Source organism: Xiphophorus hellerii, chromosome 2 (assembly GCF_003331165.1).
Source record: "Xiphophorus hellerii strain 12219 chromosome 2, Xiphophorus_hellerii-4.1, whole genome shotgun sequence".
In the NCBI taxonomy this organism is placed as follows: Eukaryota; Metazoa; Chordata; class Actinopteri; order Cyprinodontiformes; family Poeciliidae; genus Xiphophorus; species Xiphophorus hellerii.
In genome coordinates, this window is record NC_045673.1 from 16,239,767 (window position 1) to 16,262,921 (window position 23,155).

General features: G+C 39.8%; 1 protein-coding gene across 2 annotated transcripts in view; it reads left to right on the forward strand.

The window, feature by feature from the left end:
• brsk2a (BR serine/threonine kinase 2a) overlaps window positions 1–23,155 on the forward strand; it is a 185,540-nt gene that overhangs the window by 111,051 nt on the left and 51,334 nt on the right. For both annotated transcript variants that reach the window (XM_032588905.1, XM_032588916.1), the window contains exon 3: window positions 20,439–20,524. In XM_032588905.1, coding sequence (XP_032444796.1) covers window positions 20,439–20,524 — 86 coding nt within the window. The remainder of the gene's footprint in view (window positions 1–20,438; window positions 20,525–23,155) is intronic.

Here is a 23,155-nt window from a genome sequence, read left to right on the forward strand (position 1 = left end):
AGAAATTTGAAATTCCCTCAGTTTTCATCATTTCATGCAGTAACACCATTAGACTTCAGATGAAATGCTCTTTGTGCTTGGATGTTGCTATTTGATAAACATTCTGTATAAATCACCTCCTTGCTTTGTGGAAATCTCCCACAGTCTTGTTTTTTTTTTGCACTCACTCCACTGCTTGACTCTAGAAATAACTCTTTGTCTGTGTCTTACTCCACTCAACATGCAGTCAACTATTTCCATGAAGGAAAAGACTGGCCATTTCTGTCGCCTTTGCTCTGACAGAAGTATTATTAGGTGTAGCAGAAGTGGTTGGTGGAACAGCTGCAATATGTGACAGCAGTAAGGTGCGGCAAAAACTGACAGGTCTCCGACAGGACACACACTTGCTGAAGCTGCAGTTCAGAGCCAATTACCGAGCTCTGACATTGTCATTCTTCGCCTAACTGCTGGTCCTCTGTTGGTGCGTGTGTAGCAAGCAGATGTGTACTCATGTGAAATATCTGCATTGAAAGACAGAACTATTAGAGAGATTATTTTAAAGATATTAATGTAATTTTTCATCAAACTTCTTCAGAGAATTGTTAGAGAACCTTAGGGGACAAACAGTATCATAAAGACAGAAGCTCAATAGAGTTTCGGAAAAGTTTAAAACAGGATTTGGTTATTAAGAAGTATTTCAATCTTTGAGAATCTTAGACAGCTCTATGTAAACCAGTCACTGGAAATTGAAAGATTACACTTCACACTTCTACATGGTCACAACATGCAGTAGTGGATAAGATTGTGGATCTTATTTTGCAAATAAGATCCACAATCAAATCTCCAGTTCTTAGGTTTCTGCTGCTCCTGGACAGATGTTGACTGCATCCTCCAGCCTCTTTTTCACAATATTCCAATTGTTTTGCACTGCAGTCTCTGGTGCTTCTTTTTGTCCTGTCTGCTTGTTTGCCTGTCAAACTGTCAAAGTCACCGGGCAGCACTCTCCTGCTAGGCTCCGGCTGTGAAATGTCACCTTTTAATATGATAATGTCTTTGGTCCCCGTGGTGCCATTAGGGAGAAAATCTGACTCCCCTGGACAGGTCTGTGTGTGCAGCTCTGCTGAAGATACACTCGCGAACAGCTACAGATAATAGACAGAACTGCTCAATAAGAAAATTTATCTGGTACATATACCACACAGGGAGAGACACATTACTATGTCTGTGCGTGTATGTGTCCTTTATGACCTGTGTCATCCCTCTCCGTCTGTCCTTCTGCTGACTGGCCTTAAGAGTCAAAGGTCTACGGAGATGAGTAGACAGGTTGAATTAATTGTCTTAGAGATTTTTGGCGGAGACCTCTCAGCTCGATTCACTGTGTTGAACTTCATATAACTAATCTCGAACATTTTAATCCATGGCCCTACAGGCTGTGACCTAATAGAGCAGAGAGAGCACTGAACTTTCTTGGATAACATATTCATCTGTGAACTTCCTGTCAGTTTTCTAACAAGGGAATAAGCCTTGACTGTTTTAAAGAACAAGCAGAAGCCAGTGTTTTTATTTTAAATATAAAATGTAGCAATGCAGCTACTTGAATAATAAGTGTCTCTGTCTGTGGGAAAAGCCGCCTGTCATATTTTGAAGGATGAGATAGAAACAGACACATAGAGAATAAATTTTATGCACATATGACAGTATGTCAGCAGTATTCGGCACTGAGGGTAAACAGAACAGGGGACGGCAGCCTGATCTAAGGACTGTTGAAAATCAACCATTATTCTGTGGGGGTGTGTTTGTGTGTGTTTTGAGTCCATATCTCAAGACCCGGGTCCATGTTTCTGAAAGTCAGCCAGCTTCTCTGTCTATATCTGCCACAACTGTTCCGTGGGCCTCGGAGGATGAGACTCAGTGGAGGCAGGGTGAAAGAGAACCAGGCAAAATAGAGAGAGATGGAGATGCTGTGTGGACCCCCCACTGGGACATGATAACACAGATGCCTGTGTAGGGACATCGCATCTCTACTTACATTTCCTCCCTAAAGTGGGAGTGTTTTCTATTGATCTGTTAACATGACATTCACACAAACAGAGCAGGCAAGTTGTCATGGTTATTACTGGGGTTGCATGCAAATAAAATAATGTCACTAATATGACAATAAAGTCTGACATTTTGCTAAGCTGAGAACGCATGTCAGACAAAGCTAGTGAACACATATAAGAGATGTGCGATTTTAAGATCAAGTAAAGTATAAAGTATAGATAAGCCAACAGAGATTCAGCTTTACAGCTTTAACTGTATAGGTATTAACCAGTTTGAGATTATCACAGCATAACCTTACATTAAAATGTCATGGTTTGACTATATTGTGCAAAAATTTGTGGAGTACAATATTACCACCAACATTTTATTTATTTAAAATAAAATGTAAGAACTGTTGTCACTGCTTGTAAAATATTGATTGTATAATAAAATAACATTTATTGATTTTGATGGGGGAAAAAAAATTGCTCAAGTAACTTTTAAAGCCTAGTCACCAAAAAATGTGGACTAAATGTACTTATCAACTGCTTATTGTACAAAATGTTACACATTTTTTCATTCTTTGACATTGTATTGAGCAACAATAGGAACCTAACAAGCCAGTATTAGCTGGCTCATCTGTCAAGCTATCAGTTGCGGTAGCAAGCCTACAGTCAGCTGCTGAATAGACATGCCATTCATAGCTTGCCAACGATAGCTGTAAAGCTTTATTACCTTTTTGAGAGTGACGGATGTAGTATCTTTAGTTTCAGGATCATCACTATCCATGTTTTTTTGCAGCTGGATATAGTTCCAAAAACTCAAATGTGTTTGAATTTCAGCTTGGGAGGCTTTAAGGAGGGTACTAGGAGTGTACTAGCTTTCTTTCAGCCAGATGACTGTTTTCAGCAACAGGTTGTTATTCTATAGCCCATTTCAGATCATAGTGGCACAAAAAACACTGAACAGTGAACCCTATATTTCAGATCATTTTGTCCTTAAACAAGATACAAGCCAATCTTCTGAAATCAAAGGTCTTTCAGAGATTGCAGTTTAGAGTCCTGAAATAAAGGGAAGTTTACAACTTCGGGGAAATGTTTATCTCTGCACAAACAATTTCGAAGTGGTGTGATGGAAAACATTAACAGTTTTTTAAAATTCGTATACATTTAATATCTTTATACTGTATCTTGAAATGTCCTTAACTCTTTAAGGTGTCCAAGGTTTTTATATAATTAGAAATATAAAGAAGTTGTTGTTTTTTCTCCAATTGCAGCAGGGGTTTGCACAAATAACATAAAGCAAAAAATTGTGTTGAATTATGGTGTATATTGCACCTTAAGATTGAAAGTGAAACTTTGTGGTGTCCCTTTAATTTAAAGTAAGTTGTTTATACATATTGTTATTGTTTTGACTTGAAGAAATTTTTTTGTGGTTCCAAGTTGATTATACTTTATGATGTTGGTAGACATACAGTACAGACCAAAAGTTTGGACACAAAGTTGTGTCCAAACTTTTGGTCTGTACTGTATGTATTTGTGTTTTAACAGCTTTGACTTTGTTAGTGTGAGAAATTAAACATCAGTGAAGTAGGTACTGCAGCACTTGTGTTTTTGGCAGATTGATACTTTCATTAAGTTGACATATCATTTTCTTAATTTCATTTTGGCTTGGCAATATTGAAATACTATCTTTTCAATTGAATGTTTGTCATGACACAATGGTATTTCTGTCTGAGATGGGTTGCATATAAAAAACTATAAAGGGGTCCAAGGACCCTCACAGACTGGTAGAAATGATAACATTGACATCAAAGAGACCCTTTGGTCAGACAGAAAAGGAAGCGATATTTGAATTTTGCTTAAGTTGAGCAGAACCTTAACAACTCAAGATAATGGGATGCAAGTACAAGGGGCACCTTCTTCTCTTTTAACACTCAATGCATAGAGATGCATAGCAGCAGGAAGTGAAAATGACAGAAACCCCGGAAAATAAATTATGGTGTCAAAATAATTAAAGAGCATGCAGACTGTCGCAGCATTTAGATCAATTTCTGTCTAATTTAGTTACTATGTTCTAGTTAGCAATATTTATTTCTTATTTTGAATTGGGCCTTTAGAAACAGGAAGACATGAATTACTATCTGAATGTATGCTTCCCTCTGATCAACTTAAAAATATACTTATAATACAAAAAAATGCAACTTTTTACTTTGTCAGTCATAATAAATCTACATTGTACATTCTCATCTCTTCCTCATGTATCATTGCAATTCCTAAAACCTTTAGCATTTTGGCCACCATTATCTGTATAAGGTGTTGGTCTTTAACCTAGTAAAAGTTGGTCCAACCTACTAATTAAATTAATTCAAGAAACAAATCCAGTGACCTTCTAGTTAGGTACTTAGGATTATGTCCTAGATGACTGAAAATCTACACCAGTGTAAATTAATGGCAGAGTGTGAAGTCATGACATTTGGAAAATAATAGCCATCATTTCAGCTCACAAAATGCAATGATACCTTCTTAGAAAATGTTTGAGGGCTCTCTAGGTTAAGTTGTGCGTCAGGAGATTCAATTAAAACTGTAAGATGGAAATATTTTACCACATGAGAATATTGTGCATTTTAGTTAAACTTTGAGAAAGCCTAATTCTGTTGATTATGGGTGTTAGACATACCTGCTGAAGACACTGATATAGGGGAGAACGTGGATGAAAACGAAACATTTACTGGAGCATAATATTAGCTTTACCATGTCTTATACAACACAACCTATCTTTCTAGAGAAAGGGAAAACTTTATTAAGGCTCAGCGTAGTCTAGGGCTGAGTTAAATCATTACAAGCTTGCAGCACTAACAACTGGCACAGGGAGTGGGGGTATCTTTGGCATGCAGCAGTTGGTAGTTGCTGTTGTTGCCTGCTCTGTTTCTCCCTCTGAGCCAGCGAGCTGGTGGCGGCTGCTGCTGTCGGGATAAGGACAACTAATTAGCCGGAGTGACTTTCTCTCCTCCTAAAGCTGCATGACATCAAAGTCACTCTGCTGTCCCCAAGCCCAGAGAGAGAACGAAAGAGAGGGAGAGGAGGGATGAAGAAAGGGAAAGGTGCATGTGGGGGGAGGGTTGGGATAGTGGATGAACTTAAAGTTTCAATATTTTCTGAAGATGATTTGGAATATCAATGCTTTACTTATTTTTTTAATTATGTATATTGTTTTAATTAAACAGAGGTTTGTTTTGTGTCTGTCTTGCCCTTGATTTACAAAATTCTTTAACCACACTTCCTTAATTGTATTTTGCTTCATATTAGTCGAAGTTTGAATGTCATCATTTAGATTTTACACTACCAGATTATAGTTAATAAATATAATGAACTATAAGGCAACAATATAAAAGTGATCTCTAACTCAAAAGTTGATGTGTTGAGTCTATACATGCCAAACAACGAGAACATAGAGCTACTAAAGATGTGTTTTGCTACAACAATCAGGCTGAATGGAAGATGAATTTCTATCAGACTTCGGTTGCTATGTTTTTTGTTGGCAGGGCTGTGACTTTTCTATTCTACTAACAAATACACACTGATCTGAACTCCTCCATTGTAGCTTCAGCTGCATGTTTCGGGTCATGGTTCTGCTGGTATGAAAATAGCCTTAGTGTCACGTTTTATTGCCTCCTCTAACATTAACACTGATCTGAACTCCTCCATTGTAGCTTCAGCTGCATGTTTCGGGTCATGGTTCTGCTGGTATGAAAATAGCCTTAGTGTCACGTTTTATTGCCTCCTCTAACATTCATGTAGTTTTAAAAAAAGACATATTTCTGTAGTTGGCTTCACCCATCTTCCCAACAAAAATTACTATTAGGAAAAAGTATCTACACATGATTTCCAAATGAGGATGTTTTATTTAGGGTGACTGTATGAAGTTTTTTTTCTTTTTTTCTTCTTGCTCCACAAATCTCTTTTTATGTAAGAAAAAGAAAAATCCTTTTGTCCTCATCCAGTCAGAGCACATTCTTTCACATATATGTGCTGTACTCTACATATGGTAGATATGTATGTAATATGGTATTATGGTAAACTGCAAACAGGTTGTTTTTGTGTCTTTCTTTCAACAATTGCCATTTTTTGTCATTTTTCCATTTTGACCAAGTTGATGGAGTGTACAAGTAACGGTTTTCCTGATAACAAATATTTCCACCTATGAGCTATGAGGCTCTGCTGCTTCTCTGACCTTGCCACAAGTATCTTGTGCATTTCTGACTTACTCTACTCACTTCATACCCTTTTAATATGCCAATGATGCATTTGAACAATGCATGTTCATGATGCTGTTTGGTCACTAATGTTCTATAATAAACATTGAAGACTTTCTTAGATCATTTGCATTTATACTGAGATTACATTATAAACAAGTGGACTCTATTTAATAATTAGGTAACTTCTGAAAGCAAAAGGTTGCAACGTGTTTTTTAGGCCTATCAAAGTAAAACGATGTGAAACATGTGTGCAACCTTTTATTTGTTTTAAAAAAATGCAATTATGGGCTAATTTGTGTCGATTCACTTAAAAATCCCAATAAAGTAAAACAAGATTGTTGTGTGAAACACTGTAGAGAGGAAGGGGTATGAATACTTTTTACAAGGCTTTGTATACCAGCCAACATAAACTGTTGAGTGAGTGAGGAGCGTAATGCTTTGACCACATGAATCAGTTTTAATCATGTTATCCTGACACCTCAGTGACTGCGACACAGCTTTTCTCTCTGCCATCTTTTCTCTTTCCCTCCTAATGATTAGATTGGCCATTTTGTATTGCTGCCAGTGGGTTGGGTAAAGAGATGCCTGTGTGTGGATTGTGCACATCCATGCCTCGGAGCGTGCACAAACACTGCTTGAAATAAATGGCTTTCATATGTTCTGCCCCTGCGAGCTGATCTATCAGCTTTGTATGGTTCTCAAGCAGAAGTTGGGGCTTAACTCACAGTTAGATCTTGATAGCTTCACTGCACACCAAGCCTTCTGAGGTGGTTTAGCTGCTCCCTTCACTCTTTGTTTGTTTAGTGCATTCAAAGGTTATTTTTTACCCTACAATTTATAGAGATAAAACACAAAATAGTAATCCAAAATCAGCTTCTTCTTGTTTTTTTTTTTAGAAAGTCTATTTTACATCTTTTTGTGAGCTCATTCGTTCCTCACAGCAATGTGAATGAATGAATCTGATGTCATTAATATTTCCTAACAGGTAAATCCTTTAAACAAGCTCTTTTCTACATATGAGCCTACAGTATATGAAGGCCACACAGCATTCTACTTCCTAATCTGGTCTCAAGTCACTGTTCATAAATCAATGTTTATTATGTTTATTTATTATTATTGTTTGTGTTTTTCACCAGCTTTGTTGAGGAAACTGTTGAAATTGGAAATGTGCAATCAATTTAGTCCACAGGGTGTCAGATATTTGTAGTTTGTAGGGCATAATATTAATGTTAGCTTCACCAATGTTCCCTTTTTATTTTGGTTGTCGTTAATTGAAAATGCAAAACATTAAAACGCTATAAACTGATCTCTTGAGGGAGTCTTATTTTGTGCCGCTTTAAACAGCTCCTTTTGCTGTTGCTTCATGCGATGGCAAAGCTTATCAAGCACACAGTGTTGTTTGATTTTTACCTTTCATATATCTTATCAAGATAAAACAGAGATGAGTGTAGACAGAATAATGAAATGGAGGTGAGCAGAACAGAAGATGTAGCGGGATCCCCCATCGAGCGCGACAGGCGACAGACGGACGTCCAAATCGATGGTGTTTGTTTCTCCTTTCAAAGGCATCAGCCTCTATGTTGCCAGATAGATGAGATATTTATTTGCTTTCTTTTTGCTATGCTTATTTATGTCGTACTTATCATATCTACTTCTTTCATAAAGAATAATGTTGTGTAATGATAACTTTTTGCTCTGTTTTCAAGAGCTTGTTTATTTCTTGGTTTTATCTTGAGATTTGTTAATCTTTTAATATAACATTTGATCTAGTGTGTTTTCATGTGTGTTTCTGTGTGAATACGCCATAATCTCTTACCTATCACAATTTGGACTCGTACATTTGGTCTTCATATTGCAAATTTTTCTTTTTCTTACAGTGCCTAGCATTTTTTTGTCATAGGCATCTCAAGTAAATGAAGGCACCCGGCACTTTTAGCATTACCTGCTGCTTTTTCTTTACATCTCTGAGCATTGATTGTTAATGACCTCAGTGTGCTGACATCTCTCCACTCACTAACAAATGAGCACTGAGTTCATTTGACATGAACTCTGTAAATCCTAATTAATGAATGTGGAAGCTGAAGGGGATGTCAATTTTTAAAGTTTTTAGTTAACTCGTTGTCCATCCGATATAGACCGAGCTGTTTGTAGCTTATTGGGCAAAAAGTAAAGCATGTAAAGTAAGTCTTTGTTCTACTTTGTGGTACTTGTAATTGCTCATTCATTCTACTATCTCCCTCATACTCATAAATTTGGCAGATATGTTGTCATATTTCTCAAAACAATTGTACACTTTAAATGAACTTTTTCCCCCATAATTTGGCGAGCTCATTGCTGCAATTCCACGGTAAGGTGTGGAGATTTTCCATTTAATTCCCATCATTTTCTCTTCATTGTGCGTAGTTGCACAATATACTTGTTTTAAAGTTTTGCAATTTTCTGACCCTGGTATCTCAATACATCTGCGTCTTACTTAAATGATTATATTTTCTTTCACCGTTTTAAGATTTGCTAATAGAAATGGCCATCGACTTGCATCAGATGCACAGGGAAAGATGCATTCTTGAATATAAAAAGAGGTCTACTTTAGGTTAATAAACATAAGAGTACAGAAGATGATCCTCGATAATGTGTTAAATGTTAATTGGTTTATGAACTAAAATTATAATCAGAGAAATATTCTCAATTGTGATCTCCTCTTCTGTTTGTTTCCAACAAATTTGGCACAATACACATTCATACCAGAAAGCTGAAGCAATATATGAAAATGTTGTGAAAAAGTTCCATATTTTTTGTTTCCCATTTCAGAAAGTGGAACTGTTGTATTAAACAACAAAATATATAGCAAAATATTTTATCTTGAAACTTGAAATGTAGTATTACAGAGAATTAGAAAATTATATAAGAAAAGTTATATAAAACAAAGGCTTGAAATATTAAATATTTTTAATATATTATTAATGTCCTATATGTAATGAATGTATATAATGAGTTCACAGACTAGGGATACAAAACTATTACTACTGACTGCCTGAAAGATCAGTTTTCTTGTAAATCGCCTTTGCATCATCATGTAGTGCCACGGAAGTACTCAAACACTAACATGGTCTTTACAACATGGCCGTCTCTACTTTTACACCTACATAGAAGTTCATTATTACACCCATTTGTGGAAGACCTCTGCCATCAAAGTCAATTAGGACCAAGGTTATCCACGGACATGTCTGTTAGTATGAAATGATGTGGCTTGCCATGAGTTTAAATGTCTTCCTGATGGATCCGTCAACAGAACAGAAACATGATTACAGAGACTGAATGAGCGAAACCAAGAGTAAATGAGGGGCAGGACAGAAAGATGAAGGAGGGGGAGGAATACTAAAATTGGGTTTGGGTGGGTAGCAGTAATGAGAGCCATTTCAAAGCATGGTAGATGGATAAAGGATACGGATTAGCAAGCCAGCACAGACTGTGTCCTGATTGATTTACATGTCTCTGACATTGATCAGACTCCCCAGTGTAGGGACTTTACCTGCTATGTTCAAAGGATGACTGATAAAGTGATTATCAAAAAACCCTGCTGTGTTTTCTGACTGTGTATCTGTGTTTATATGTGTGAAGATGTGCAGTTGTATTTCAGGAGGTTCCCAAGGTGGAGAGAAAACCAATAAGGAAAGAGAGATGAAAGTAAGGGGAAGAATCTTTTTTTCCCTTCAGTTTAGCAGCTTTGACAGGAATAGAACTGTACAGATATGGTTTTATTTCATATTTGTCCTGCTCTCTGTGGGCCCAACTCAGTTGTGGAAGATAACAAAGTTACCTGTATGGACTTGTTACCTCAACAAATGCAGTTAAATCTGTGACCCTGAACTTGTCTTTGTAGATTCCTTATCCAATTTGGAAGAAACAGGTTTTTCCAAAAACAGATTTTGTCAGCATAAAGTTGAAAATGTTGTAATGAACAACAAGAGTTACGCCTTGACTCCCTGTTACGAAGGTCTTTAAACACAGCTGTGAAGTATATATTTGAATTGTGGACACAGAGTGTCAAATTCTTCTCTATCGGCAATAAAGAGAAAACACACAGACACAAATCCATGTACACACCAGTTTGGTCACCCTCTGCAACTGGGAGAAAACACAATTTGTGTCCCACTGGCTCACTGACCAACATATGGATGGAAGTCGCTCATGGCTTGCAGTGATCAGTGATGTGTGAGTACACTGTCTGTTTCATCATCATGTGTCCACATGTCACAAGTATGAATGGATGACTTACTGACTGGTGTTGTTTGTGAGCCAGTAGCCAAGCTGTGCCATGGTCTTCCCATCTGCTCATTTACAGTTGGCTAACTGTCTTCTTCCGTCGCTACATCATTAATGCTCCTTCATCCACCTGTCAAGTTTACATTTATTTGATATATGCACACAAAATTGATCTGTTTAAAGACCGTATTAAAATGTCTCAGATTTTAAGAAAGGAGACGAGACAAAATCTTGTCTTCTGGTCATCTTATTCTTTTGGGAGAAGGTAAACTTGAGTCCAACTTTATTCCTACACTTGGACTAGATTTAAAGTAACAAGAATCTTTTAAGAAATAATAAAACAAATTAAAAAGAGTGAGTTTTGAATACCATATTTTTTTCCCTTGCTTACATTTTCTTAATCTATGAGGACATCTTTCTAATTGCTGATCAATCTTTTGCATGTTTCCACTGGTAATTTGATCATTTCTATTTTGGGACAAGCTCACAGACTTTGACACTGAAAGGCCTTGTTGTCGTTAACATAATCTTAAGCACAGATTCACAGATTCTCTTTAGTGTACAATTATTTTGGAGAAAAAAATTGTAGCATGCTGAAAAGTAACTATACCCTTTCATAATGGGCAATAAGAAATCAGTTATTGGAATTCTAGCAATTAAATGCTTCTGGTATTTGTAGACAGAAAGTAAGCTTTTTGAGCGTCTCAACTGGTAATTTTGACCATTCATCTGTTGTTGAGGTTGAAACGTCTCCTGGCTCTCTCAGATTCAAGTTGGGACTCTGGCTGCACCACTTCAGACCATTTATATTACAGCCACTCACCCAACATATTGGTAAAATGAAATGATTAATTTGCCTCTAAATCTGCCAGGAGAAAAACTCATTTTGGGCTTGACTGTAGATGACTTGTCTGGTGAAATCCAAGTGAGACAACAAATAGATTGCCTACTGACATCCAAATTTGTGGCAGAGTGCATTAATCAGCAGCCATGTTGAAGTTCAAATTCAACATGGCTGCTGGGTCTTAAACTAGAGAAAGTTTCAGAAATACATAATTTATTTTCTTCTAAGACTTTGGGTCTTGTGAAACCAGTCACACACAGTACTGTAAGTGTGAAACATCAATTTGTAAATATGTCCCTTTGTGTTTGATAAAAAAAATAAAATAAAATTAATAGACATTTTTATCTTAAGTGGCTAAGTCTGCTACAGCAATTAGCAAGTTGTCATGAAGTGCGGGTGGTGAGAGTGGTGAGGCAGACGCAGCGGACCCAGGTATGATGAAAATGAGGATTTAATGAAGAAAACCAGTCCAAACAACGAGTAGCAGGCACACGGAAACACTGAGGACGACTAGACTGGACATAGACGAAAAATTGACGAGGACAATGACGAGGACCCGACGAGGAACAAGGAACACAGGTGGAGTTAAATACACGGGAGGGTAATCACAGAGACGAGACACACCTGGGAACAATCAAGGGGAGGACAGGACAACGAAGAGACGCAAGGACACAAAAAACTCTAAATGAACACAGAAAACACAGATCCTGACAGTACCCCCCCCTCAAGGGCGGCTACCAGACGCCCAAAAAAAAAAAAAAAAACCACAACAAGGGTGGGCGGAGGGGCGCCGGATGGGGGGCCAGAGTCCAGAAAAAACAAAAACACAACAAGGGTGGGCGGAGGGGCGCTGGACGGGGGGCCAGAGTCCAGAAAAACAAAAAACTACCCACCATCGTGGGCGGAAACACAAGAAGGGCCAAGAGTCCATAAACAAACAAAAAACTACCCACAGGGTGGGCGGAGGCAAAGGAGGCAGGAACCACGGAGGTGGTCCGGCGGTCCGGCGGGAACCACGGAGGCGGTCCGGCGGCCGTCCGCGGCGCTGGAGGCGGGAACCACGGAGGCGGTCCGGCGGCCGTCCGCGGCGCTGGAGGCGGGAACCACGGAGGCGGTCCGGCGGCCGTCCGCGGCGCTGGAGGCGGGAACCACGGAGGCGGTCCGGCGGCCGTCCGCGGCGCTGGAGGCGGGAACCACGGAGGCCGTCCGGCGGCCGTCCGCGGCGCTGGAGGTGGCGATGAGTCCCGGGGGCCGCCCACAGACGGCGACGACGAGCCCCCCGAGGCAGGGTCTCTGGTGGAGCACAGGGGGTCTCGGTCGGAACGCTGGGGGTCTCGGTCTCGGGAGGAACGCAGGGAGTCTCGGTCTCGGGTGGAACGCAGGGGGTCTCGGTCTCGGGTGGAACGCAGGGGGTCTCGGTCTCGGGTGGAACGCAGGGGGTCTCGGTCTCGGGTGGAACGCAGGGAGTCTCGGTCTCGGGTGGAACGCTGGAGGTCAGGGTCTCAGGAGGAACGCAGGAGGTCAGGGTCTCAGGAGGAACGCAGAAGGTCAGGGTCTCAGGAGGAACGCAGAGGGTCTCGGGAGTCGGGGTCTCGGAGGGAACGTAGAGGGTCTCGGGAGTCGGGGTCTCGGAAGGAACGTAGAGGGTCTGGGTCTCGGTAGGAACACAGGGAGTCTCTGGAGGAACACAGGGAGTCTGAGTCGGAGCGCTGGGGGTCTGGGTCTCGGAAGGAACACTGGGAGTCTCGGAAGGAACACTGGGAGTCTCGGAAGGAACGCCGGCTGGAACGCCGGCTGATTCGGCCTCAGGTGCGCCGGCAGGAACGCCGGCTGATTCGGCCTCGGGTGCGCCGGCTGGAACGCCGGCTGATTCGGCCTCGGGTGCGCCGGCTGGAACGCCGGCTGATTCGGCCTCGGGTGCGCCGGCTGGAACGCCGGCTGATTCGGCCTCGGGTGCGCCGGCTGGAACGCCGGCTGACTCGGCCTCGGGTGCGCCGGAGCGAAGCCTTGGAACCGGCCGCGTAGGCGAGCCGCAGCGAAGCCTTGGAACCGGCCGCGGAGGCGAGCCGCAGCGAAGCCTTGGAACCGGCCGCGGGGGCGAGCCGCAGCGAAGCCTTGGAACCGGCCGCGGGGGCGAGCCGCAGCGAAGCCTTGGAACCGGCCGCGGGGGCGAGCCGCAGCGAAGCCTTGGAACCGGCCGCGGGGGCGAGCCGCAGCGAAGCCTTGGAACCGGCCGCTGGGGTGACAGCTCCGGAAGGCGACGAGGGGCCGGGTCCACCGGCGGCTCACGTCGCTGTCTCCGGGCTGACCATGGAGGTGGCGGCTCCGGAAAGCGACGAGGGGCCGGGTCTGCCGGCGGCTCACGTCGCTGTCTCCGGGCAGACAGCGGAGGTAGCGGCTCCGGAAAGCGACGAGGGGCCGGGTCTGCCGGCGGCTCACGTCGCTGTCTCCGGGCAGACATCGGAGGAAGTGGCTCCGGAAAGCGACGAGGGGCCGGGTCCACCGGCGGCTCACGTCGCTGACTTCCCGGACGGAGGAATCGACGGGGGCCGTATCCGGGGGGTGCTAACACCAGCCTTGTTCCCCGGAAAAGCTCCCGCTGCAGGTCGGCGAGAGCTTCAGCTAGCTCCCTGTCCTCCCTGCCGGACCTCCGCCTCGGGCCGCTCTGCCCTTTAGGAGGTAACCTCCCTCCAGCTGGATCCATCATTGCAGCCTCACCGATCGGTCTGGTCGGGTCCTTCTGTCATGAAGTGCGGGTGGTGAGAGTGGTGAGGCAGACGCAGCGGACCCAGGTATGATGAAAATGAGGATTTAATGAAGAAAACCAGTCCAAACAACGAGTAGCAGGCACACGGAAACACTGAGGACGACTAGACTGGACATAGACGAAAAATTGACGAGGACAATGACGAGGACCCGACGAGGAACAAGGAACACAGGTGGAGTTAAATACACGGGAGGGTAATCACAGAGACGAGACACACCTGGGAACAATCAAGGGGAGGACAGGACAACGAAGAGACGCAAGGACACAAAAAACTCTAAATGAACACAGAAAACACAGATCCTGACACAAGTCCTACAACCCCACCTGAATTCAAAGGTCCGAGACATATTCACTGCAAGGTTAAAATTAAGAAAATTACAAATTAAATTAGTCCAAAAAAAGCAGATTCATGAATGTAGCAATATTTAAAAACCATACTGTAGGATATTTTTAAATTTTAAATTGTTAGTTACACCTACATGTTGTATGTGTTGACCTGATCTCTATAAATACTGTATGTATTCAGCGTTTGTATTCAGAAGCTGAATTAAAACTGCACTGCACTTTTCAGATTTATAGGTTATAACATGTCAAACCTAAACCAAATAAAATGGAGTATAAATTTTTTTCTCAAGGCACTCTTGTTGAATTAATCCCTTGTTTCCTTTAAGTTCACAAGCTTAGCACTTTTGATTGTTTGCTCATCACCTTGTTATCGCATGTTTGTTTTGCATTATGATGCTGCTGAAAAGGCGTCCGTTCACCATGTTGTATTAATTAATTACATAAGAGCCTGCAGGACCTGAGGGGTTTTTGAGGCAGGTTGATAGAGATGGCACTGCCTCTCTTTACTCCCAATCCTTAACATTTATTACTCATCAATGCAGAGAATTACATATTTTTCTCTTTAGAAGCCTTCCAGATTCACTGCTTCTCCCTTTGTTTATCCTATTGTTTTTTTTTTTCTGTCTACCCAGTTATTCCTGCATTTACTTTGGTCTCCATGTTGGGAAGCCACCCGCATGTTTTCTTTTTTCTTTTTTTTTTTCTGACACACATGGCTGCCCTGTTGACTTTGATCCTCAGATCTCGGTATCAAGGGACCTTTCACTGGCATGCCTGGGGGAGGTGACAGAAATATCTGTGTTTTCCTTCTGCGTGCAAGAGAGCGAATGAGGTAAAGGACTGAGACAGTGTGAGGTGCAATAATGGCTGAGTGAGAGATGACAGAGCCTGTGATCCAATATTTTCCCCTTTGAGATTTTGGGCTGGTCCCTCTGTGTGGTCGTTCTTTGACATATGCAGCATCAATCTAATCACCTCGCATCTTTTTGCCTGTCTCTGTCTTTCTTTAATCCCCTGTCGTCTCTTGCTAACCACTATGATCTAACCAGTAATTTGTTTGTGCATCCATTCAGTCATTCAGGTGCAGGGCTGTAATTTAGAGAATCAATTGCCAGCTGATGGAGCTTTGCTAAAGTTGTTCTCGTACTCTGAATGTGGAGCGTCATTTTTTCATTGCCTCATTTGTCCTGATAGCCGCCACACATTCCAGTTTTCTCGCCTGTGCCTTTTATACACGACTTTATGAAAATAATACATTATCCATACCTAAAATTCAGTTTTAGGTAGGCTTTTGTCATACCAAAAGCTAAAGGCCAAGATGAAGAAAATAGTCATTTTTCTAAAGGATCTGATGAAGCAAATTAATGCAGTGTCATTGTAAATGTCTCTCTGGGGTTATTATGTTCACTGGCTACCAAAAAGACCTCTGATTCTATAACTGAGCAGCTATAACATAGATATAAAGTTTAATTTTGAGACATGTTCATCATATAAAATCTGCGCCCAACCATTATACTAAAACTTTGGTTTACTCTACAACAAGACTCGCCAACTGATCCACTTTTGTATGGAGTTATGCGACTAAAATTGGAAACCCTGTGCAAGTTAGAGTAGGCGGTCCCAATCTTCACATTCTCTAACAAGCTCCTCTTCTACTCATAATCACTAAAATAATAGCAATCCAAATCCACTGGATTTTGATTGTGTTTTTCCCCCTCAGTTTCGTCTTGGAGGATTGATTAAATCGGTTTTTGAAATTGTGGCAAATCACAAGAAGAAGACAGAAGGCAAGAGTGATAAAAAGCTAAGGTGTGTTCAGCCGACCACCTGTCCGCCTGTGCATGTGTGTGTATGTGAGTGATCGGTGCTCAAGAGTCTGCTAATGAAGTGCTTTGGAGAAATGGCAGCTGAATAGAAGTGCCTACACTCACAGATGTGAAACTTAATGAGAAAGAGTGTGCTATATTCAGGATACAGGCCAAGACAGAATATGGCCACCTGGAATTTAAAACTTTTGGAGCAGGTGAATGTGTGCATTTGGCGGTCTGATAAAAAGTGAGAAAGCAATTACTCACTGTCTTATGCATGAAGTAGATGAGCAATAATTTATTCAGCAGCACAACACATTTTTTCTCTCCTTTCGCAATTAATAGAAAGCGAGTTGTCACTGTATTTTCAAATCGTTGTGGGATGATCACTGTTGTTTAATTCAACAGTTTTGTTTATAACATGAAAGAGCAAAACCTGGTTCACAGATTTACATTAGTGCATTAATCAGCAGCTAATCTAATAAGAAGGCGGTTTTAGTGGTAAGCCTTTACACTGAGCCTCATTTCTCTTATTTTAATTAACAAAAAACTGGAGAGGGGAATCTTAGGAAGCCAGCTGCCTGATTTGAGGCATTTCGGCAGCTCATCCCTGCCTGAGACCTGCTTAGCATTAGACTCTTTGCAGGGAACCCCACTGCTAACCAGGCACCATGGACTTGTTCTTAATAACACACCTCAGCCTAAGGTGAGAAAGTGGCATAGTTTAGGGCTGCTGATAGAACTCATTAGTTTCTGGATTAGTCTAAGTGCTTTCATTACATGGTACTTCATGGTACTGTTAATTATGCATTTGCCACTTTACCCCATTTATATGAGCTTTTGTTCTTAGATTTAACACCATTCCCACCTGTGACTTTTTAGGCTTTACTTCGCTTGTCCTGTGCTAGGCTTTTCCTCAAGAGAGATTAAATATGATCGCTCAGCAGGGGAGAGGTGTCTGTCAACGAGCTGTAAGATGGGAGCTTGACTTAAAGGAAGAATACCTTAAAAAGGTTGTATCTTGTGAAGTGAAATCACACAGAACTACGTAGGAGGTAAAAAAAAAGTGTTGGAAACAAGATAACGGATTAGAGCATGTGCAGTGCATTGGAAAAGTATCCATAACTCTTAACTGTTTTAGTTTGTCATATTACAACAATGCCTTCAATATACTGTTTTAGGATGTTATGCTATTTATGTGACCAATTAAAATTAGAATGTTAACCTCTAAAACAGTATTTTTTTCAGGCTTTTTTTTTGTTGCTAGGACTGCACTTTATTTAGTTCCATTAGTATTCTCTAAAACTTTAAACGGCTTCCCTGTGCATGCTAAAGAAACACATGTTTTATAATAAAAATGCCATTGGGTTGATGTGTCGTTTTCTATTCATGATTAGATTTTCTTTTTTTTGTGGTCAGAGAACAAAATTTTGGCCTCTTTAGATTCGTCAACCTTCTTCCTTAAATGTTGCTTCCATGTCTTGTGGCTGACTCAAACAGGAACTCTGGCTTTCTTTCAACATGGGTTGTCTTGTTGCTACTCTTCTACAAAGGCCATACTTGTGGAGTTTATAAGTAGTAACTGTCTCCCACCTGAGATGTGAATCTCTGCAACTCCTTCATAGTTCCTACAATATACTCTGCTCGCTGTTTCTCCCTTGAGTTGAGATAATTTTAATATTTTTTAGTGTTTGTATCTAACATTTAACAAGTCACAGTATTTTCAATTTGCTTATACGTTATTAGCTTATACATTTTTTAATCTATGATGTAAATAAAATGCTGACAAACATTTAGTCATTCTTGAAACCTTTTTCAATGCCTAAGCTGTATGTTGTCAGTCAGCACAAGAAGAGGTGTATTTATCAACTAGCAGGTCAAATCAAGAACTACTTCCTTTCTTGGTTCAAAATAAATGGTAAAATGGTAAATGGACTGAACTTATACAGCGCTTTTCCTTTACACTACTGTAGAGTCACATTCACCCAGTCGCACTCACAAACACACACACATTTATACACCGATACGCAGATCGGTAGGCAATTTGGGGTTAAGTGCCTTGCCCAGAGGCACATCGACATGTGGCAGGAGGAAGCTGGAAACGAACCTACAACCTTCCGATCGCAAGACGACTACTCTACCAAAGAGCCACAGTCGCCCAAAAATAAGAGACTCGAGCAGGGACTCATTTATTTGGCGATCACAGTAATAGCTTAAACTTACTTAACAAGATGAAATCAAATGCTGACATCAACTGGTTAACTATTTGAGGACTAAAAATAATATAATTACATGCTGAAGACCTCATCAGACCATGACGATTTAGAGTAAATTGTTAATCTTAGTTGTATTAGTACTAGTAAGAAGGCTACTCTAAAAGGCTTTTAAAGTAGCCTTTTTACTGTAGGCCACTATAAAAGCTTCACATTTATTTATTGGAAAATGAGTAAGTTTAATTAGGCTGCATTTTCTTTTTATCATGTTTTATGACTTGTGACCTTTTCAAGTGTGATGATGAGCGTTGTTATCTTTGAGACAATAATTATGAATTATGTACCTAGATGGATTACAGGTAGAGCTGACAGGAGCAATTATTGTCTCGCACAATTATAAATGACATTGTTAAAAAAAATAATTATTTTTCAGGGGCTTTATTTTACGCCCAGCTGAGCAAACAATTTTATAGAAATTTAACAGAAACATGGTGAGCCGACAAATCAAAGTGTGCCTTCGTTCCACAGAAATGCTCACAAAACTCAAACACTGTGAGGAAGACATAAAAGCAACGTGAAGGCTGTCACAGGCATGGTAAAACTGACTTTGATGAAATCAAGTTAAGACAGAGAAGCCTTTAATTCACACGGTTCTTTGATCTCCATCTTTGTCAGGAAAAGTTAGAATCCATTTGAAATGTGAAAGAGTAGGGTGAGTAGATAACATGGAGGAGAGCAGGGTTGCAGAGGATTAGCTGTGGCTTCTGTCAGAGTAGTTTCCCATGCTGATTTTCAGTGTCAGCTGAACATGCTGACAACTATCTCTAGAGATGCTGACACAAGTCCAAACTGATCAGCTCTATTATGGTGAATTTCGACTCTGACTGCTCTCAATAGTGAACTGAAAATATCTCTCAGAAGCTCAGAAGTTATAAAGTCTAGAGTCGACTCCTCGCTTGTTCTGACTTGTTCTGTCTTTATATGAACAATCAATATGTCAGACACTTGTGGAATAAAGGAGCTACTGAAGCAGCTGTCTGGACATTTTACACTCCTTTGTACCCAGAGGCTGCAGGCTTGGTGGACAGAAATACCCGATTATGACAGGTTGCTCTCTGCGCTGCTGTCTAAACCAGCGGTCCTTATACAGCAAAAGAACACCACTGGAATATCAAATAAAATTCAGCATATACAGTGTATTGGAAAGTATTATTGTCTTTTATTTTTTTAATATTACAACTACAGTTTTACTTGGGTTTTCTCATGAAAATAAAATGTGAATGTATGTCGAGCCCTGTCTACTCTTTTAACAAAGCTAGCTGAAGCTCAGGTTGAGTAGATAACCAGTACAGTTTTTATTAGATAAAAAATGTACAAAAATGCAGTTTTGTGTGTTTTTGGTTTGTGTACTAAAAACTGGGCAAAATATCATATGTAGGAACCTGATAGATACATCCTCCTAAAAGAGTTACATCTGTAATTGCATCAAAAATTTTTGTAAAACATGTAATATGTATAATTTTACCTTTCCACATCACAATTATTCACTACTTTGTGTTGATACCAACTCCCTGGCATAAAACACATAAAATGTTGATCTTGTGGTGTAATTCGAAAAGGAGGTATAAATACTTTTGCAAGCCATTGTAGTTTCTACCCTTTTTTTAAGCAGCCCACATTTCTACTTATGCTTGGAAGATAAATGGTAGAAATAAGTTTTTGACTTACATGTTCTATCTCCTGATTTTCCTAATCTACCTCACAAATGACTCCCAGCTAACCTCAACATTAACCCACTGGCTAGATCTCATCTTAGAAAAATAAAGAAGAAGGATTGAGGGTTTATTAATATTTGTATTGTAATTTAACTGTGAATTTTTCAGTAATCAAATCCTCTTTTGCTCTTTTCCCTCTGAATTTTTCCCTTTCTCTCTTACAGGTGGAGCGAGAAATAGCTATTTTGAAGCTCATAGAACACCCACATGTTTTAAAGCTTCATGATGTCTATGAAAATAAAAAATACTTGTAAGTATGAGCTATTTATTTCACCAGTCAAAACTTTCAATAAATGTAGTATTATTTTCATAAATTACAATAATTATGCTGTCACAAATTTTTGTTCAGTTGGTTCCTACAAAGTCTGGAGAAAACTAGACAAAATATGAAGTTTAAAGTGTCTCTCGGGTCTGGATACATAGAAAAAAAAAGTTTAGTAAAGATATTGTACGTTCAGACTTTATCTAAATGTTGCATCTATCCAACATTGTCCATTTATAAATCATTTTGTCTGTCAGTGGAGCCATCCATCCATTTGTCTTTTCTTTATTTCTAATTTTCCTTTATTGCAGTCCCAGGTTACATAAAGTATTTAAATTGTAACATCTGTAGAAATGTTCATTTGTCCACCCTTTCATTAGTTTGTCTATCCATTCATTCAGCTGCCCATTCATCTGTTTGTGCCTTTTTCAACGGTCTTGCTGACTGCTGCAGGTTGCAACTAAATGCAGAAATGTTCGCAGTATTTAAGTTAAGTACGTGTCCTTTGAACATTGGCTAAAAAGGCCTGACTGTTCCTGAAATTTAGTCTGGGAAAGTATGGAACTTTTACATAAAAAAAAAATTCAAAGGAACTTTATGCATTATATTCACTGTTAATGATATAATTTCTCTCAGGTGGTCTCTTAGGAGTAGCGATTTTAATGCAGCAGATCATCTTATGATTGCAGGGCAACTGTGACTGCCTTCAAGGGCTTGGATGCTCCATTAGTACTAGCACTGAGCATTTATTTGGTCACGCACACCAGGGGACTGCTAATAGCAAGGGGGAAGTCTCTGTAATAAAAACGCCATGATGCGCTTATCAGCATCAACACCACCGTATTAAGAAACATTTTCCATGGAGAGGCCGCTGCAGCAGCTGTGTTTACACACAGATGCTAAATCTATTAACTAAGTTTAACAGCACTGAGTGACAACCCCATCAGTTAGTAGACCCCCTGATCTACAGAGGATTGCTTGTCAACTAAATTCAGTTACCTCTTATCTTCAGCTTATGGGTCATGTACAGTATTGAGCATGCTGAATACTGAATAAAAACTGTACAAAGGTTTTTACAGTGCATGCCATCCTTTTTAGAGGCTATGGCATGCAGAAAATTTGAATTCAAGTCAGTAATTGGATTTTGAAAATCTCATTTTTTGCTCATTGCTTCATCACTTTTGACAGTCGGTCACCAGTAGCATCACAGAAGACAAATTGCTTTACATTTGTGTAAAGCGTCAGACCCCAACACATATACTCGTATCACTAATGTGATTTTGCTCTTCACATGGTTCAGATTCCTGCTTGGATATCACCACTTGAAAGCCATCAATTGATAGGCATGCGGCGTGTTTGGTTTTAGCCCTCCCAGGGCTTTAAAGATTTATTATTTTTGCTGGCACAAATCCTGCAACAAGCTGTTAAAACTAATGTGGTGTTTATGTATATGGGAGGTGGCGAGAATTTGATACCTAACCCAACAATAATTTATTTATAGGTTGAATGAATAAACATATTATGATACTGAGATGAATTATGCCTTTAAGAATGAAAAATGCTCACGTCTGAGACTGCAGTGCATGTTAGAACCCTTGATTTGTGCGTGCGTTGTTTTCAGTTTATTTATTTGCGTTTTGATGATGTAGAGCTCAGGTAACAAAATGGTAGCCTCAAATTCATTTTACATTACGAATTAAAACATTTTATTTATATATATATATGTATATATATATATATATATATATATATATATATTGCAAATCCTGTAGTTTGCCATAGATTTTGTAAGCCATTTTCTTTCTTTGTACAATTGGAAAAAAATTTATGAAGAAACCCTTAAAGAAATAACTAGTTATAACTGGTAAGCTATATTCTTGTAGGTATGGTGGCTCCTACTGGAACAGATATCTCTTCAAAAAATTACGTTTAGTTTGTCTTTGATTAGTTTTTATGTTTACTGACCCAAGATATTTATAATAGAAAATATTTAGAACATATTGCATAACTGAAACAATAATTTAAATACCAACTCATTAAACTTAGCTTAAAGAAGTTGTGGCAAATTATGGACCACCAGGGCTGTGTGTTCTGCAGAATTTAGATGTCACTGTTCCAAACACACCTCTTCTACATCATTGGCTCGTTAATAGGCCTCTGCAGAAGTTGTTGACATACTGAGGTGGTAATAATCCATTTGAATTGAACAAAGTTCCAAATTAATGCTGTTTTTTCCTTATATTGTTTCCTGTGTCTTAACTAGCTTATGCAACATCAGTAGCTATATAAGGCCAGGGTTTCAGAAAGCTTTCTTCTAACAAAATGTGTCTCAGAGTAAGTGGTGCCTTGAAAATGTGTATTTGGCCTTGTTCAAGAACATTTCATAGAGATTTTAAAAAAAAAAATGTTGTCTATATGTACTGGTTATAGGAATGAACAAAAACAGTTATATAGAGATCTACTTTGCACCAGAAGTCAGGGAAAACATTAGAGGAATCTTTTTCTTTGTTTTGTCTTACTTTGTTCTATTTTTCCATTATACTTGAAATACCCTTGTTAAATTCCCATGTTAAATTTATAGCTGCATAGTGCAATATGTAATGCGAGTATTTATTTATC